General features: G+C 51.1%; 9 protein-coding genes across 9 annotated transcripts; 7 read left to right on the forward strand and 2 right to left on the reverse strand.

The window, feature by feature from the left end:
- Positions 1–318: 318 nt before the first annotated feature.
- EPUS_03368 (uncharacterized protein) lies at positions 319–1,447 on the forward strand (the record flags this gene model as incomplete). Its single annotated transcript, XM_007801926.1, has 4 exons — positions 319–386; positions 440–457; positions 605–825; positions 882–1,447. 4 exons carry the CDS (start codon positions 319–321, stop codon positions 1,445–1,447), a joined length of 873 nt encoding a protein of 290 aa, XP_007800117.1.
- Positions 1,448–2,120: 673 nt separating this feature from the next.
- EPUS_03369 (uncharacterized protein) lies at positions 2,121–2,973 on the reverse strand (the record flags this gene model as incomplete). Its single annotated transcript, XM_007801927.1, has 3 exons — positions 2,121–2,473; positions 2,531–2,643; positions 2,711–2,973. 3 exons carry the CDS (start codon positions 2,971–2,973, stop codon positions 2,121–2,123), a joined length of 729 nt encoding a protein of 242 aa, XP_007800118.1.
- Positions 2,974–3,425: 452 nt separating this feature from the next.
- Positions 3,426–3,826, forward strand: EPUS_03370 (uncharacterized protein; the record flags this gene model as incomplete). The annotated part of the gene is made up of 2 exons (XM_007801928.1): positions 3,426–3,508; positions 3,580–3,826. 2 exons carry the CDS (start codon positions 3,426–3,428, stop codon positions 3,824–3,826), a joined length of 330 nt encoding a protein of 109 aa, XP_007800119.1.
- A 111-nt stretch (positions 3,827–3,937) lies between these two features.
- On the forward strand, positions 3,938–5,644 carry EPUS_03371 (uncharacterized protein; the record flags this gene model as incomplete). Its single annotated transcript, XM_007801929.1, has 4 exons — positions 3,938–4,011; positions 4,071–4,169; positions 4,293–4,511; positions 4,642–5,644. 4 exons carry the CDS (start codon positions 3,938–3,940, stop codon positions 5,642–5,644), a joined length of 1,395 nt encoding a protein of 464 aa, XP_007800120.1.
- A 580-nt stretch (positions 5,645–6,224) lies between these two features.
- On the forward strand, positions 6,225–6,776 carry EPUS_03372 (uncharacterized protein; the record flags this gene model as incomplete). The annotated part of the gene is made up of 1 exon (XM_007801930.1): positions 6,225–6,776. One exon carries the CDS (start codon positions 6,225–6,227, stop codon positions 6,774–6,776), a length of 552 nt encoding a protein of 183 aa, XP_007800121.1.
- A 308-nt stretch (positions 6,777–7,084) lies between these two features.
- On the reverse strand, positions 7,085–8,200 carry EPUS_03373 (uncharacterized protein; the record flags this gene model as incomplete). Its single annotated transcript, XM_007801931.1, has 1 exon — positions 7,085–8,200. One exon carries the CDS (start codon positions 8,198–8,200, stop codon positions 7,085–7,087), a length of 1,116 nt encoding a protein of 371 aa, XP_007800122.1.
- A 451-nt stretch (positions 8,201–8,651) lies between these two features.
- EPUS_03374 (uncharacterized protein) lies at positions 8,652–11,486 on the forward strand (the record flags this gene model as incomplete). The annotated part of the gene is made up of 3 exons (XM_007801932.1): positions 8,652–8,981; positions 9,033–10,755; positions 10,807–11,486. The coding sequence occupies 3 exons, from the start codon at positions 8,652–8,654 to the stop codon at positions 11,484–11,486; spliced, it is 2,733 nt and encodes a 910-aa protein (XP_007800123.1).
- Positions 11,487–12,836: 1,350 nt separating this feature from the next.
- Positions 12,837–13,851, forward strand: EPUS_03375 (uncharacterized protein; the record flags this gene model as incomplete). The annotated part of the gene is made up of 2 exons (XM_007801933.1): positions 12,837–13,468; positions 13,518–13,851. 2 exons carry the CDS (start codon positions 12,837–12,839, stop codon positions 13,849–13,851), a joined length of 966 nt encoding a protein of 321 aa, XP_007800124.1.
- A 509-nt stretch (positions 13,852–14,360) lies between these two features.
- EPUS_03376 (uncharacterized protein) lies at positions 14,361–17,019 on the forward strand (the record flags this gene model as incomplete). The annotated part of the gene is made up of 2 exons (XM_007801934.1): positions 14,361–16,885; positions 16,941–17,019. 2 exons carry the CDS (start codon positions 14,361–14,363, stop codon positions 17,017–17,019), a joined length of 2,604 nt encoding a protein of 867 aa, XP_007800125.1.
- Positions 17,020–17,107: the final 88 nt, after the last annotated feature.

The following is a 17,107-nucleotide window of genomic DNA, read 5'->3' on the forward strand; positions in this document are numbered from 1 at the left end:
CGCAACATGTCACATAATATATCATTACCCAAACTAGGTTACAGTGTAGTGAAGTGGACGCAAACAGTGCGTCATTGCACCGTCTTCTTTTTTGGCGCCATTTCAGCCACCGGTTTTGAGTGCCAAATCTGGGACTGTGCGGTCAAACTCACTACAGTACCACATTTCCACCTTTCGCAAACATCGTCAGAGCACAATTTTAGTCTTAAAAACTTCCTGACCAACTCACAATACGTCTCTATCCTACACAGAGAGAAGCTTTTCAGTCTACACTGTGCTTGTCTCAATTCTTGACTGCTCTCTACGTCTGCGCTCAAAATGGCACCCCCACCTACTTCAACTCTTCCTTTGACAGAACGTGTCAAGAAGCTTGCACAGACTCTTCAGTAAGGCTCAATGCAAATTGAATTAGCGGTTGGTAGCTAACAAATATCCTCAGATTTGCATGGTTCTTGGGGTAAGCATCTATATCTGCATTCAAGTTAGCATCATGGCTATCTGATCACGAAACTCTTTTCCTCTGGGAGCCGACCATTGTGTTTAATGCCCGCCTTTTCGGAGCTTTTCGACATATCTAGTATCACAGATTGCTGATATTGTGCAGACATCTGACCCTACTCCTTTCGGTCATCCGATACCTTTTCTCCTACATCACCTTCAACTTCTATTCCAGATGGGCTCAGACTTCCTACCGTCTTGCCTTTGTTGCAGCAGCCGCGACGTATGGCATAGTTGTCTACAAAGCCTACAAAGCTCGTTTGAATACTGGGGCGAAACAACAGAGTGCATTGATGCTGGCTGCTGACGAGAATGTTCAGTATTTGCGTAAGTTGACACCTATCCTCTCTGCGAATTGCGCTAACCCAGTTGTTCTTTTGCAGTGATGGCACTTATCTGGCTTTATTCTCGTCAGATTCCCCTCGCTCTTCTTCCGTTTACAGTCTACTCTATTTTTCATGTTGCTACGTACACACGAACGAACATCATTCCCACCTTTCAACCACCAAAGAGTGCTCCTTCAGGTGGCACACCATCCTCTCCCAACTCACCAAAACCTTCGTCCAGCCAGTCTCCATTAGCAAACAGTATTGGCAAATTCGTCAAGGAATATTATGATGCTTCCATGACACTCGTTGCGCTTCTCGAGATCGGATTGTGGTTCCGCGTTCTTCTGTCCGCCTTCACATTCACCAAAGGCTCCTGGGTGCTGCTCATTATCTACAGCGTCTTTCTGAGAGCCAGATACGCTCAAAGTCAGTTCGTGCAAGGTGCATTTGCGCAGGCCATTGCAAGGGTGGATGCACAGGTCCAGAATCAAAGCATGCCGCCAGCAGTCAGACAGGGCTGGGAAACAGTCAAGGGCTTGGGCAGGAAGGGTGTTGAGGCCACTGATCTTCGGAGATACCTTGGTGGTTCCAACCAGCAAGGCACGAAGAAACCTCAATAGAGCCATAGCTTCAAGGCTGGTGCTCGACGCAAGCCCTATTGCCAAATTATTGGGAAGCTAAAATGGGTATGTGGCTTTGGGTTACGTTAGCAGAGCAGGAGCTGAGGGAGAGGTGCAGCTAAATGGATTTGGCGTGTGAAGGTCGCTGTCATCATGGCATGTTACCTTCACCGGAAGCTTCGTGGCTGAAAGCCATGTTCAGCAGCAATTCCAACAGTGGTGTCCAGCGTTACTTGGAAGCTCGTCAACGGGGGGCTGGTCCGGCGAAGAGTTGAAAGGATAATTCTTTCTTCATACAAATCTGTGTTGCTTCGACAGGCAACCCTCTCGAATAGCGCTGCAGAGTTTCCTCATTATGTTACGTATTTGTAACGTTCCAATGGAGTTTCCAAGCTACACGATGGAATTGGACAGAATCAGTTTTGGACACGTGAGTAATTGCCAATTGTGAAGTCTGCCCCGCACTCACTCCGAAGCTCACCCCTTCGATGCCGCTTTCTATCTCGTAAAACAAAGATTTGCATTTTTCATCAATTTCTCAGGGTCCGGTGTAAAGTTGTTCTCGTTCTGGACGAAACTCGTTCGGCTAAGCACATTTCAACACAGGAGATGATTTCCAGGCTTTGACGAGAGGATAATTCAATGCTCGCGTCAGACGATGTAGAAGCATATGTCAAAGAGCAGAAGCTTTTGCATGCTCGACGTTACCCTCCCAATCAACATCCAGCCCGGCGACAATATCACTCCACGACGTCCTCTCATCAACCCCCAGGCTATCGAAGAAGACACCCAACCCATATTGATCGAGGTCACCGCTAAACTTGCGGATCTCCTGCGGGTAATTTGCAAAGAACCACGCGACGTCTTCGAAATCTCTCTCATACCTACGCTCATAGAGTACTTTCAATTTGCCGTTCAGAGCATGGGACAAATCCAGTAACGTAAATTTCTCGTTACGGCCATCATGCATTTTAGCTGTGATCTCGACTCGGGATTTACTCAGGTCGAGTGGACTCCCTGCGATTCCTTGAAAACGCAGATGAGCTGAAGTCTTGCAGGATTGGATAATGGCGGAGAACTTACCTGGTGCCTTTAGATCGACCTCAATTCTTCTGTATTCAGCACATTCATCGAATCCGGGTCCCGTCTCGACAAAGATCTTCATGATACCTTCACATATGTTGGGATACCGTACCCTACGGTAATACATCAGTATTCCGGGAATGCAACACTCCAGCAAACCTGCGTCTAAGACAAGCTAACCGAGGACAAGGCCGCAGCACTTCCTTGAGCTGCCTCATTCCTCCTGATGGCTGCACTGCAAAATCTATCTGCCGAGCTTTCCGGTCACTGCCTCTCAACCGAAGGCTAAACCCCCCGGTTATCGCGTGGGGTATGTTGTGGGAGGCCAGGAGACTTTGAAGGAATAGAGCAGTGGAGGAAAGGTTCTGTTCTGGCGGTAAGTTAATGAATTCTTCTCCATCCTCATCACTTTCGTAGTCAGCCATGTTGTACTCGGTTGCCATCTCGAGAGACAGGTAGATATTGGGGGTAGATGTGAGGCTTGATGTCACATGTCAAGATGCTGTCGCCTAGTTAGAAAGGAAGCACAGTTGCGGTCAAATCGGTAGATCCACTGCAATCACTTCTTCTCTCGGTGACACAGCTGGTTACCATAGATGTTGCTCGTTACAGCCAACGGCAGAATATGCAGCCCCAAGCAAGCTCTTGATAGCAAGGTAGAAGTGGAGTAGACGTCCGAATGACTCACCCACGCTGCTGTGCATGCACCTCGTTAGGCCTTTGCCAAGCCGACATATGTCTACAGGCCTTGATTGGACCCAGATCTATCCCTCTTCAGTAATAGCTCCGGCAGTAGAGTATATACCAAGCGTCCAGCATTCCGCCTCTCTTACTTAGTCCACTAAGAACTACACCACTTTCCCTTCCCCTAGGCAATATCAAGAGCGTAGTCTGAATGTCCCCTCCACCAAGAGACATCTACGAGCACGATGTCGACTTTACCGAATTGGCATTACAGGATCCGGCCTTTGCGAAGAAGTATTCTATACCTAGTCTAGCTGATACCGGTCCTTCTGTATCTCGAACAAGGTCACTAACACCACCATTAGATTGAAGCCGAACAAGCAGCTTGACTTTTCAGATCCAGAAAGTGTCCTGTATGATCTCTCTACTCTTGGTACTCTCTTCTGCGTTATCTGTCCTTTGTTAGTCAATGATGTACCTCTGCTAAAGAAGGTGGATTTCGTTTCGTCGCGAGCCATTCCTTCGATCCAGGCTGTGGGAGCGCTTGCTGATCTTTCTGCTGTTTTCCACGGCCAGACAATTGACCAAGTCACTTCTCCATCGGGATTTTGAGATCGATATCGAGTTGCCGAATGACCGGCTTTGTCCTCCTGTAGGGCTCGCACCTTCTAGAGAGGGGGTGGGATAGGGCATCATATCGACGGAGGCTGACAATTCCCCAATATGCTGCAACTAGGTTCCGAACAGGTGGGCATCAACCTCCCCCTTCAAGTCAAAAATCTGCCACCCCTTTCCAGGTTGGTACAAATCGTAAGAAGCAGGAAAAAGTACACTAATGGGCAAGTGAGAAAAATAGGTTCAACTACATCATCTGGCTGCAAGACCTCCTCGATTCAACCAGCGATGACTATCGAGAAAGCTATGACCCAAGACGAGAAGTCGTCGGGGTAGACATGTAAGGCCCCTACATTAGCAAGCACATCTTCTCCTCTCACTTTGGGAAGCCCTTTCTCCCAAGCGCACACGTATACCTTGTAGTTGAAATGCAAAAGCGGAGGTAGAGCTGACATGGCTCCAGTGGCACCGGCGCATCAGCCATCTACCCTCTCTTAGGCTGCCGCCAGCGACCCAACTGGAGGTTCATCGCCACAGAGGCCGACGACAAATCCTTCGACTACGCCAGACGGAACGTCGCTCGAAATGGTCTGGAAGACAGGATCCAAGTCCTCAAGGTCGAAGATGCTGGTGGGAAGCACGCTCCACTGGTACCGGAAAGCGTGCTGGAGAGGTTTGAAAGGTATTTCTCTCAATCATTCACAGCTTTAAAATGGAGCATAACCACAAGTTTCCCTCTCTATGTTCAATGACGCGTTATTCGCAGGATGAGTCTCGAGAACATGTGGACTGAACAAAGAAAACGTCTCTAGAATCGACTTCCTCATGACCAACCCCCCCTTCCACTCGTCCCAACACTCCCTCCTCACCTCCGCATCCGCCAAATCTCGTCCGCCCAACTCCGTCTGCACCGGCTCCGCCTCCGAAATGATCACCCCCGGCGGCGAAGTCGGTTTCGTCACCCGCCTGATCCACCAATCCCTCTCTGTACAACAGGAGAACCGCACTGTGCGCACAAAAGTGCAGTGGTGGAGTAGCATGCTGGGGAAACTCAGCAGTGTGGGAATCGTGGTGGAGAGGCTGAGGAAGGCGGGCTGCCGGAACTGGGCGGTCAAGGAGTTTGTGCACCCGGGGGGCAAGACGAGGCGCTGGGGCGTTGCTTGGAGCTTGGGCGGGTATAGGCCGGCGAGTGCGGTTGCGAGGGGGGTTGGCGGGAGGGCGGTCAGAGCTGCTAGCGCTAGCGCTTGTGCTAACAGCGGTGCTGTTGGTGGGAAGAAGAAGAAAGGGGAGGAAGACGGGAGCCATGAAGAGGAGGTGCTGGAGTGGGGTCTATTACCATTCCCTGCTGAGTTTGAATTCGAGGTCCAACATGCTGCGGGTGGAGTGCAAGAAGTGGGGAGGAGGGTGGACCCCGAGATCGGTAAGCTGGATCTGCGGTGGCAGTGGAAGCCCGCATTGGGTATTGGCCTTGGTATCGCCGAGAATGGGGATTGCTGGAGCAGGAAGGCGAGGAGGCGGAAAGAACAAGAGATGAAGATGAAGAAGCTCAAGCTCGAGGAAGAAGATGAGGAGATGAGGGACCCGAGTGAGGATGACGGGGACGAAGACGGAGATGAGGAGAAGGAGCCGGAACTCGTCTTCAAGATCAGGTTATCGCGCTCGTCGCGGAGAGGGAGGGAGAACGAGGAGAAGGGCAAGGAGATGGGTGAGGGAGGAGTGGTGGTGATGCTGCGTTGGCTCCAGGGACAAGATCACGTGCTTTTCGAAAGCTTCTGTGGCTGGCTCAAGAGGAAGATTGATCTGGAGACGAGGTAGGGAAGCACTGGTAGATGGGTAGTCCACGCGATGATCAGTGCTGTTCGGAGTGTCCAGATGAGAGAGACCTCAGGAATTCGGTACTCCAGACGTCAAGCTTCGCTCATCAGTACACAGTAGTCCTGCTGCTGGGAGGCATGTATTCGTCATCTATCATCTTGGCTATGAACTGTGATTGGGAACGAGTCACAACAGGACTCTAGATCCCGGTTGAGTTGGCCCCGTATACTCGATTAGGATGGATTCGGATAGCTAAACCAGATGTCCGGGAATGAAGGTGAACATAAGTATCTCGCATTTCATACGCCTTGGACTTCCCTGTCGTTCCTCCATCCAGGCCGTGTACAACATTCGAGCTTCGTCTTCTTCTTCCTTCCTTCCTGGAGAGATAAGAGATTGGGGGAATAGCGAAGCGGAATCCAGACAGCGCAGGGTATAGCGACACAAACATTGTCATGCTGTCAAGTGAACAAGGAAGACACAAACAATCTTCGTTCGATCTCAGGGCAATATTTGAAACATCTTCAATCTCAGCCCACGCGACGCAGCCCCCGAGCACATCATCCGAGCACCTCAGGCGATGGACTACCGCGACACCCGCTCCTCATCCCGCGCCCAGCTCAAGTCCAAAGGCAAGAAGCGAAGCCAGAACTGGTACCACTATAACGACATCAAAGGCTACCATGGAGGTGGCGCCAAGGGGCTGAAAGCCGGCCGACACAACGCGGTTGGAGTATGGAGGACTGATGCTGCGGTCGACCACCGAGGGCTTGAAGATGAGAAAGATATCTCGGCCAACGTCCAGAAACGAGAAATGTTGTCTGACACCGCTCCTGCTGCTGAGCAGAGATTTGTCGAGGAGTATGAGAGGGAGACTGAAGCATATCTGAGCCGAGGGTGTTCTGTGCGGTTGGGCGATATTGAGCTGTTAGAGAGGCTAGATCATGGGGAAAGGTTTGAGGGAAGTAGTGTTTGTGATTCGGTTGAGGAGTGGCTGGGTAGGATGGAGGAAGGGTTGGAGATGCTGGAGCTGTCGTCCTCATCCTCCTCTGTAGGGTCGACATCAGATGATGGTTGGGCTGTTGTGCCGGAACATGGTCGAGGCCTCAATCTTGGTTGGAGACGAACGTAGTTCGGGACGAATACACACTTCTAGTGCCTGGTATGTAGATCGCTGCTCCAATTTAGCTAGGATCAACCATGTATTGGTAGTGCTATCATTAACCCACCGGGTCTTGCAAGAGGGAAATACGTACGCTACCCTCGATGGTTAACAGCCATCAACTGTAACTTCGCATCAGCCCAGGCAGCTAATATAAGGTCTTGCTGCCTGCTTCCAATACTTGTGCCGCTATCGAGGTTCATCAGAAACCAACCCTTGCCGCATTCTGGATGCGGTGAACATGACCACATTTATCGAACGTAGTAGACCAATTCATGTCAGTGGATACCGAACAGTGCCTCTAGATAATCACTTGCTACTTCGCTGACTTGTGGTCGTGCTCTTCCTTTCACAGTCCACTTTACTTCCCACCTATCCTTTGAAGCATTTCTGGTCATCATTGGAACGTGATGAAGAATATTCAGCCACATTCTCTGCAGCAGCCGCGGTGTGAGCCGGTGGGGACGGCCGTGAACGTAAGCTGCAAAGGTATGTGACTTCTGAGGTCCTCCTAGGAGGAGCATTTCGTTTACCATTGAAGGTGTTTCTGCTGAAGGAGCCACCACTCTCCTCCTTCTAGGAACGGGACCGTCGTCTGTGCCTATCTTTCCGTGCGACAAATCTTGTAGGCGCTCAAACTCGCGTTCTGGTAATGGAGGTAGTAATCGATCAAGCTGCTTCGCATACCATTTCCGCATCAAATTCTTGACACGCTTCTCGGGCATCTGATGCCCCCATGTATTCTGCTCAGGTATGGCAGGCTTAGGCTTCAACTTGGTCGGCCCCGTCACTACCCTGTCCAGATGCTCTGTGTTCATGGATTGGCTGCGCAGCAAAGCCATCACCGCTGAGGATGGCAACCAATCCCTGGAGTATTTCTGAGGATCTGAAGGCGCATGGCCACCCTCGTGATCACGGGGAATGTCATCTTGCATGAGTTCATCCATAAGCTTCCGGCGTCGTCTTCCCTTCCGACCATAAGCTAAGGAGAGTACATTCTGCAGAGGCTTAAGATAGCCTTCGTTGGCCCTCCGCAGAACAGAGAGTCCTTTGCGGCCACGGTGCAGCAGGGTCACCTGCCGGCGAAGTGGTAGCTCTTTTCTCTGCTGTTGGTTCCGTGGCAGATATTTTCGATAGGAATGAATCACATGGTCACGAAGATATGTCCGAGCCTGTGAATCAGGAAGATAAGTACACTCTCGCAGAAGTGCCCTATAAAGATGCAAGGCATTCGTTAAAGGCAGGGCCATCAACTGCAGTGGGCTGAGGGCCAGGGCAGGATGCTTCAACGGAAGAGACCCAGCGGAAGAGACCCAGCGGAAGAGACCCAGCGGAAGAGATAACCGCTGGCTGGCTGGTTGGGAGCAATCCCACTGATGGTCAGGACTTTTCATATTATCCTACTAACTAACCCAACCAGAAGGTTTAGCCGGGTCTGAATTGGGAGTCTTAGCCGGAGACGCGCGACCGCGCCCCGCGCATTCAGGCTTCGGCCCACTAATGTCTATCACCAAATTGAACACTACCGACCTCCGCAACATCATGGACTGAATTTCACCTCACATTTGGATGTTCAAAGATATCGCTCGGCAGCTGACAGGAAGATGAATATCGTCATTGTCTGAGGTTTCAGCGACAAGGTCATTTGCGAAGATTTTGCGCCGCGCCCAGCTGTAGGTGAGACTTCCTAAAGTGTGTGCAGATTCTCATTTGAGCGCCTATGGCCGATACAGATGCTACCCTTCTCGCTCTAGATGTTGACCCGTGGACTGTCTATACTTCGATCTGGGTTGTATTGCATCCGTTTCATGGCTAATTTTTGGATCCCAGTGTCCTGTGGCCCCCATGGCCTCGACCGTGCAGACTCCGGTCTATCCCCATCCTCAACCCTCTTTCGCAACACACGAAAATACATCGTCCATGAATGATTCATTCGGTCAGTCGGCACTTCATTCGTTTGACAGCTCTAGATCTGTCGCTTTGACCCCGTCTGCCACACCACCTCCACCACGCGCAACACCGCAACACAATTTGTCGTTCAACGTGAACAGCGGCTCAGCAATGAATGGAGTAGTCCTCAAGGGTGGCAGTTTTGGGCAGTATGGAGACGTAAACGGGCATCCACAATCGTCAGCTTCCTACTATGGACAAGATGCCGAGCCTCAAATCTATACGGTAAGCGGGATTCAGCGTTGCATTCTTGTGCCAGCCACTCATGTCATATAGGCTGTCTATTCTAATGTCCCGGTGTATGAGATGGTAGTCAATGGCACTGTTATCATGAGAAGGCGAGATGACTCATGGCTCAACGCGACCCAAATTCTAAAGGTAGCTGGTGTTGACAAAGGGAAGCGTACCAAAGTCCTCGATAAGGAGGTTCAGAGTGGCGAGCACGAGAAGGTTCAGGGGGGTTATGGCAAGTATCAAGGAACGTGGATCAACTACCAACGAGGAGTTGAGTTTTGTCGTCAATATGGGGTAGAAGAGCTGCTGAGGCCTCTACTTGAGTATGACTTACGCACAGACGGGACTACCTCGACGCAGAATAGGTTGGAGACTCCTACCAAAGAGCAAGCGATGGCAGCACAACGAAAACGCATGTATAATGGAATGGATGGCCGTGCCCCAAGTCAAGGATCAAACGGAACCTATTTCAAGAATATGTCAACCACTGCAGCAAATGCTGTCAACGCCCTCAGTCAGACACGATTCGAGTCACCTGCACGTGGCATGGACGGTCGTCGTTCAGTTGGGCCAGCTCGACCATCACATCAATTCCAGAACAGCCAAGATTCATTACCCCAAGGAGGCAGCCAACAGAGCATGCACAGCATGCCGTCGCAGGACAGCTTCTCAGCCAACAATGCTGGCTCCTTCACGTATGGAACCAATTATGCTGATTACCCAAACGGCATCGAAGGACAAGAGCCACCACGCAAGAGAATTCGTCCATCTCCGCAGAACTCCTTCATGACCACAGTGGACCCAGGCCTCGATACCTCGATGCTGGATGGCACTACCGAACCTAATGATTCTTTCATGTCACACCAGAATCAATCTTTTGCACCTCTTCCAGAGTCGGTTGTCGGGCTGCCACCTCTTCCTACTGTTGGAGGTCCGGAAGAAGAAAACAAGAAACAGCATCTCACGGCTCTCTTCTACGATTTATCTCGGACGGATTTCTCCAACGAACCGGCATTCCTGACCTTGACCACTCGAGAACTGGAAATGCCGCTTGATGACTCTGGTAATACGGCTCTGCACTGGGCAGCAAGACTGGCTCATATTCCACTGATCAAGCAGCTGATCGCGAAAGGCTTTAACGTCTGCCGCACCAACAGCGGAGGGGAGACTCCTCTTGTCGCAGCTTGTCAAGTACGGAACAACAAGGATAATCTCACATTCCCTGAACTGCTCGAATTCTTAGGCTCTAGTATCGAGGTGAGAGACAAAAGGGGCCGCACTTTACTCCACCATATTGCTGTCTCGTCGGCCATGCAAGGTCGGGCTGATGTTGGACTGTACTATCTTCAATCGTTGCTTGAATATGTGGTTCGGCCAGATAGCAACACAAGCTCTCAAGATCAGTCGTTTGATGCGTATGACTACGACGGTACAAGAGGGCGGAAATCGATGGATCTGATACGATTCATGTCAAAGATTGTGGATGTGCGAGATAAATCTGGAGATACTGCTCTTAACCTGGCAGCAAGAACCAGCACGAAGATTATCATCAAACAACTCCTTGAGCTTGGGGCTAACACTCAAATCGCCAATGATGGAGGGCTAGCTCCTATCGACTTTGGTGTCGTAAAAGAAGACGAGGCAGATGCGCCTCAGCCTCAGCCTCCACCCCCACCACCACATTTGTTTGCGAACTCCAGTTTCCAAGGCGCTTCTGCTTCGTCTCAAACGTCGTTCGCAGACACTCAGTCTGAAATACTGACTTGTGAGTCATGTATGATCTAGTTTGAGGCTTTAGCTAACCTATGTTCTGTAGCGGTGCAGAAGGCTTTCACGGAAGCAGATGTTATGCTCAGTAGCGAGCTTCAAGAAAAGCAAGATGAGCTTAACCGGAAAACCCGCCGCCTCAGAGATGAGGGCATGGCTCTGGCCAAGGCCAAGGAGAGGCTACATGAGTTACAGGCCAAATCTCGCGAAGAGCATGAACTAGAACAGAAAATCGCAAACCTCAAGCGATCCAATGCTGAGCTCAAAGGCCAGCTTTCGCAGTCCAACGGACATCTATCCAACGGCATGCCAGAACATGTCGTGGTTGGCGAAGCTGACAAAGGTCTTGATTTTGACGGACTCCTTCCTTTAGTCGAGCAGTTGTTCCCAGACGACGAAGAGAACATCGATCTGAACGGCCCCTTGTCTCCCGAACAGAAGAAGTTCCTGTCTTTACTGGAGAGAGCAGAGGTACTGAGCGGGAGGACAGCGGCATACCAGCAGCACAATGCCGATCTGGAGGCTCGAGCAAACAAGCTAAGAGGAATGGGTCAGGAGTTGGAAGAGCGGTACAGAAAGATAGTGAGCATCTGTACTGGTGTGGAGGCAGACAAGGTGGATGATATGATGGAGAGTCTGCTTCAAGCCGTCTTGAGTGAGCAGAAGGAGCATGTGGAACTGGGCAAAGTGCGTGACTTTCTCAAGCTGGTCAGAAGTGGGGACGAGTGATGTTTGCTTGAGCTGTGATGTTGACTTGCATGACGACCATCACAATGTTGAGGTTGCGTGTTTGATGCGTGTATTGCATTACCTAGTCACTGATATCAAGACTCATAAGTGGTATCGAGGTTAAGGACTGCTATGAAGGCAAAGAACGATACCAAAGTCGGGAGTGGTATCGAAAGCCATGCTGACATCAAAGATGGCGAGCACTCAAGTACAACATCCTCCAGACAGCTGTATCATGCTATCCCTCGACAGGGTAATTACCGAGTCTCTACTCTCCCTGCTCCGTGAAAGTGCACGTCCTAGGTTCTGCCTGAGGCCCCTTCGGCCCGATTCAGCATCGGTATCTAGAACTTAACATGATGATTACTTTCTCCGCATCGCTGACATGATGGGCATTGCAAGCAAGAGAGAGCAGAGCAATACATTGAATGAATGGTTAAAGAGGGTTTCCAGCTGTGTTGAAACAAGTTTCAGAACATTACAGTACATTAGTATGTAGTAGTAAAGCCAATACAATACGTACCCCGCTAACCGGTTCTGGGATGTCGTCCGATCTTGATCACCAGATGTTTCATGATGGTCTCAAGCCTCAGCCTTCGCCTCCTCCTGACGCTCTGGCCTTCCAACACTGCGACCTCTTGAGCGCCAACGAGATCATGCATCATCCCATCCTACGGCCAAAGTCTGGCTCCATGGTCACAGTCCACTAAAACATTCGTCGTCATCATCCCGCGGGAATACGGGAATACGGACGTGCATGAACAGCCGCCTCCACATAGGCCTGCTCAAACGTCTGCGAGCAATTTCATGTTTCCTTCCAGAATCCCAGTGCGCCATTTAATAACGCTGAGTGGCTCTCGACGCGTGAAGCATGAATATCAGCTGCTCTTGATGTCTAACGAAACGGCTGCGTGCAAATGAAGGGCCTTGATTTGGGATTTTATGCTTGACTCACCAATAATGATATGCTTCCTATGTCGCGTTTCTCGGTAGTACTCGACAACTGTTCCTTCGGATATTGTTATCGGTGTTCTGTCTTGATTTCTCGTACCGTCGTTGCTGTTGTCTGTCTTACAGATCGTATCCATCACCCTCTCCACCGCCCTCCGCCATGGGTTGATCTTTCTTCATCCTATATTGATTCTGTTCCCTCTTTTTATTCTAGGAAGACGCTTGCTTTCTGGATACCGAGTTCATAATCGGGCAGGTCCCCATCCCACACTCTTTGGAATTTCACCCTGGCCACGTTATAGCTTACGGCAACCATTGCTAGCAATCTTTTTTGGTCAAATAGTCGACTTTCATCTCGTCAGATAGCCAGGACTACTTATTCGGACAACATAACACACTATGCACATCCAGTCACCTGCTCGCTTGACCTTGTTAATAGTTCTGTGTTCGCCAGCGCTCGCCGTCAAAGATACATTCGATGCACTCAGCCTTCTGTCCCGAGGAATCCATAGGTTGGACGAGGTGGTCTATCGAGGTGCTGATGAGATGACAGTGGGCCACCTAGTAGCACGGATGCCCCAACCACCACCGGTCGCTCCAACTCAATCCGCCGCTGCCAACTTGACCCGTTCGGATCCGTCAAGCATTGACCAGGCACAGATAGATGCCACAACCTCTGCGGCATGTAGTACTGCACTTGGCGACATCGGGAGTGTCTCGAACGACGCTGGGCTTCTTGGCTGCTACAACATCCCATTTCTCAATACCAACACTGGCGTGTTCGAAGCCGATCTCAGGCTGTATCAGCTCATGCAACCAAGAGGCGCTTTCGAAGGAATCAGGTCAACCGACATTAGCGTGCAAGTGAGTTACCCTAATGCGGCGTTCTCGACTATTCCACAAAGCATGCGGAATGCAAAGAGGGAAGCTGAACTAGAAAGTCGACAAGCTCCTGGAAGCATGACGGAGCTGCAAACCTTTTTGTTTGTAGGCCAGGTCAGTGGTGGGTTGACTCTGACCAAGTTGACTGAGTGAGTGCAGGTCCCTATGTTCTACAAGATTCTGCTGATTGGTACGTAGCAATGATCTGATGGCCCTCCTAATTCCTACGATACAGCTTGGTGCAGATAAAGGTGGCGACTCCAAGGCGTCAACGAATCTGACCAGCTCATCTATGATCTTCTTCGTCTCAGGTATCTTTCAAGGCCCCGCCGCCACCGCCGCCGCCGAAAAAGCGGGCGAGTTTACGCTTCCTGGCACCACTCTCGGTATATTCCCAGTCGGGTTAATCATCACCTCAGTCTGGACGCTGGTATTCCTCTCTGTTGTCGGCTATGGTACATGGGAAAGGATGCAGTTTCGAGAGCAATTTCGCCAACGGAAAGTAAGGGCAATGGCTGCTGGAAAGGCTTGAGGCTTTTTNNNGGTCTTGTTTTTGGAGGTTTTTTTCCTCTGCAATTTAGCGATTGTTGTTCTTCTGGGCTGGATATCATGACTTCTACCGCCCATTGAGGCTGTCATCTACTGGCTTGCAATGTACCCTACGATTCAAGGAGAGCTCTCATATCGATGCCAAGCAGGCCATTTGCAAAGCTGTTCTAACCTCTGTACTTCCTGTAACAAAGTAACTTGACAAGCACTTGAAGCAGCTAACTGTGACTATAACGCGACGGACGCCAGCAACTTACAACTCTTGTTCCTCTTGTTACCTCTTGCCCGCTGCTCGCCTGACTTTGGGAAACGAGAAGTAGGCAAAGATGACAGTACCCCGGTACCTTTTACCCGGAATTCCAGGCTCTAGGTTAAGATCTCGCCAGGCATCGACATGAAGTTGACCTTCCACCAGCAATATCACGAGAATTCCGACTAGTGTAGGACAGATAATGACTGTGTTCACCCTGATGGTGGAAGTCATATTGCGCAATGGAAAAGCTCTACCCTTTACCACGAACCGGGATTTCATTCTTGGAGATCTTGAAAGACCCATTTTCGCAAAAGATATTCGGATATGAAGCTGCATTAGAAGACCGTCTACTCTTTACGACTGGATTTGCTGCACGGCTTGCATTTCTCATTCGCAATCCTGCAAACCACTTGTCGCTCTTGAAACTTGGCTACACCTCTCTGGAAGCTTTTCTACAGTCAAATGTCACTGGCCCACCATTGGATTTTGAACCGAAAGATGTTGTCTTTCCCCAGAATTATCAAAGCTCGGTGGCCGATCTCAGGAAGCAGATGTTTGCAAGCCTCAGTGTCGAGGGAGAGGCTGTCTATCCTCTCATTCCGGATATCGAGCTTTTCTGGGTGGGTAAGACCATCGTGAGCAACGATGAACTATGTGAAGGGTTCAATGGCCACCGTGCCCGTATGAGAATTAATTTCTGGCATCAGAAGCTCCTTTCTGGACCGAGCGACTCTCTTCGAGATCAGATTTATAATGACGCAGAGGTGCTTGAGGGACAACTTAGATCGCGACTGATGTTTCATGGCGCTTCGGCAGAGTATCACTTCGTTGAATTCCTTGTCGAGAAAGCCGTCATTGACATCTACTACGGGAATGATGTCAAAGCCAGGACACATCTTGCTAAAGCCGCCAAACTCAGGGGATTCGATTTTGCTCTGACTGGCGCTTTGGGGAAGAGGACTAAGTTCCAAGATCGAGACATCAGCCAACTCGTGGTCCTCGCGAAAAGCAGGGCAGAAGAAGTGGAAGAGTCGTCTCCGAGGAAAGGAAGTCGGAAGGATCCTCCGACTCCATCTGCCCCAGCCGATATTGCCCAACCTAGTCCTCGACAAGGAAGCAGTGAAACAATCCCGGCTTCTCAAGTTAACGACCAGAGGCGTCCAGGATCGCCCATCGTTCCATCGTTCAAGAAGCCAGAGAACATCCCTCTGGATGACGACACATTGCTCGAATCGATACATTTCGTCCCACCAAAGCTCTTACCAGAAGTCATCTCGGATAATACATCTTTACTTCCTTCACTAGCTGAGCTCGATCCAGCCGCACAGCCATTACTGTCTCCATTCGATTCCATCATTCTCCTTCAGATCGCGTCATCCATCTCCAATACCTCACCATCCGATGGCTTGACACGAGAAGAGACACTTCCATATGCGACCCGTGTGCTAGAAGGTGGCTCTTCAAATTGGCAGGTCTATACACAAGCCCTCCTCGTTCGCAGCCGAATCGAGGGCTACCGTTCTCGAACCGCTGAGCGCGGGCTTCTCCAACTACAAGCGTTAGTCGACCAAGTCATTGTCGAAACGAAAGCGACCAAATCATCCAACTCAGCTGTGGGCGAAGCTGGCCTTGACGAGCCTGGGACCCAGTCTCCATTGCCTACCTTGCAGGAGAGGCCACAATTCCGGTCCCAATCATCCTCTACTTCAGAACCAACCTCCTTCCTTCCAGCGGCCAGACCTTCGGAGACGGCTTCTGTAGCGGAGCGCCTGAAGTATATTTATCAGCTTCATCCACCCCTACGGTGGGAACTGGAAGCCGAGCTCGCTGCTCGCTGGGTCAGTATGGGTGGGCTGAAGACGGCCTTGGAGATTTATGAAAGACTGCAGATGCACGCCGAGGTTGCACTATGCCTCGCAGCCACCAACAACGAAGCAAAAGCAATTCAAGTGATACGGAAACTGCTCTTCCAGCCGACGTCTGAAGAGGAAGGAGACGACCAAAACTTTACTGGTGCAGAAAGAGATATACTCCCACCAGACGCACCTCGCCTCTTCTGCATCCTTGGTGATCTAGAAAACTCCCCACATCACTACGAGCGTGCATGGACCGTATCGAAGGGGCGCTACTCCCGTGCCCAACGCTCTCTAGGCCGGTACCATGTTCGCAAGAAGAACTACCCGGCGGCAGCAGAGGCCTACGCTAAATCCCTCGAAGTCAGCCGTCTCAATGCCAGCACCTGGTTCGCACTCGGGTGCGTGCAACTCGAACTCGAAGATTTCCAAGGCGCTGTCGAGAGCTTTACTCGCACCGTCCAGCTCGAAGCAGATGATGCGGAAGCGTGGAGCAATCTCGCAGCAGCGCTGCTTCGTCTACCAGAAGCCGAAGCCGAAGCCGAAGCCGAAGCAAAAACCGAAGAGACACAAAAAGAAGACGCGACTCTGCCCTCCTCAGCCTCGGACACAACAACAAACAAAGACGAACCCACCAGCCCAGCACAAACCCTATCAACCAAAGACACAGGCCGAGCACCTCACCCCAACAAATTCCGCCACGACGCCCTCCACGCCCTCCGCCGCGCCGCTACCCTCAAACACTCCTCCCCCCGCATCTGGGACAACTACCTCACAGTCGCGGCCTCCATCCCCCCACCGGCCACGCCCTGGAACGAGATCATCCTGGCGCAAAAGCGCCTAATCGAGCTGCGCGGAAAAACCATCGGCGAAAGAGCCGTAGACGAGAAGATCCTGAGCGCGCTGGTCAGGTACGTCACTACCGAGTTTGAGTACCCAGAGGAACCCGAATCCGCCTTCCCGCAGCAGCACAAGAATGACGCCGCGCCTGTGCCGGTGTCGGGGGCAGAAGGGCAGCAAGACGACCCCTCCTCCTCCTCATTAGCACCAGCACCCGCACCCGCACCCGCACCCGCAGCCCCAAGCCCACCCGCCAAAGCGCCCTCCGCATTCTTCGCCCGCGGCTCAACACC

Source organism: Endocarpon pusillum (genome assembly GCF_000464535.1).
Source record: "Endocarpon pusillum Z07020 unplaced genomic scaffold scaffold1403, whole genome shotgun sequence".
Lineage (NCBI taxonomy): Eukaryota > Fungi > Ascomycota > Eurotiomycetes > Verrucariales > Verrucariaceae > Endocarpon > Endocarpon pusillum.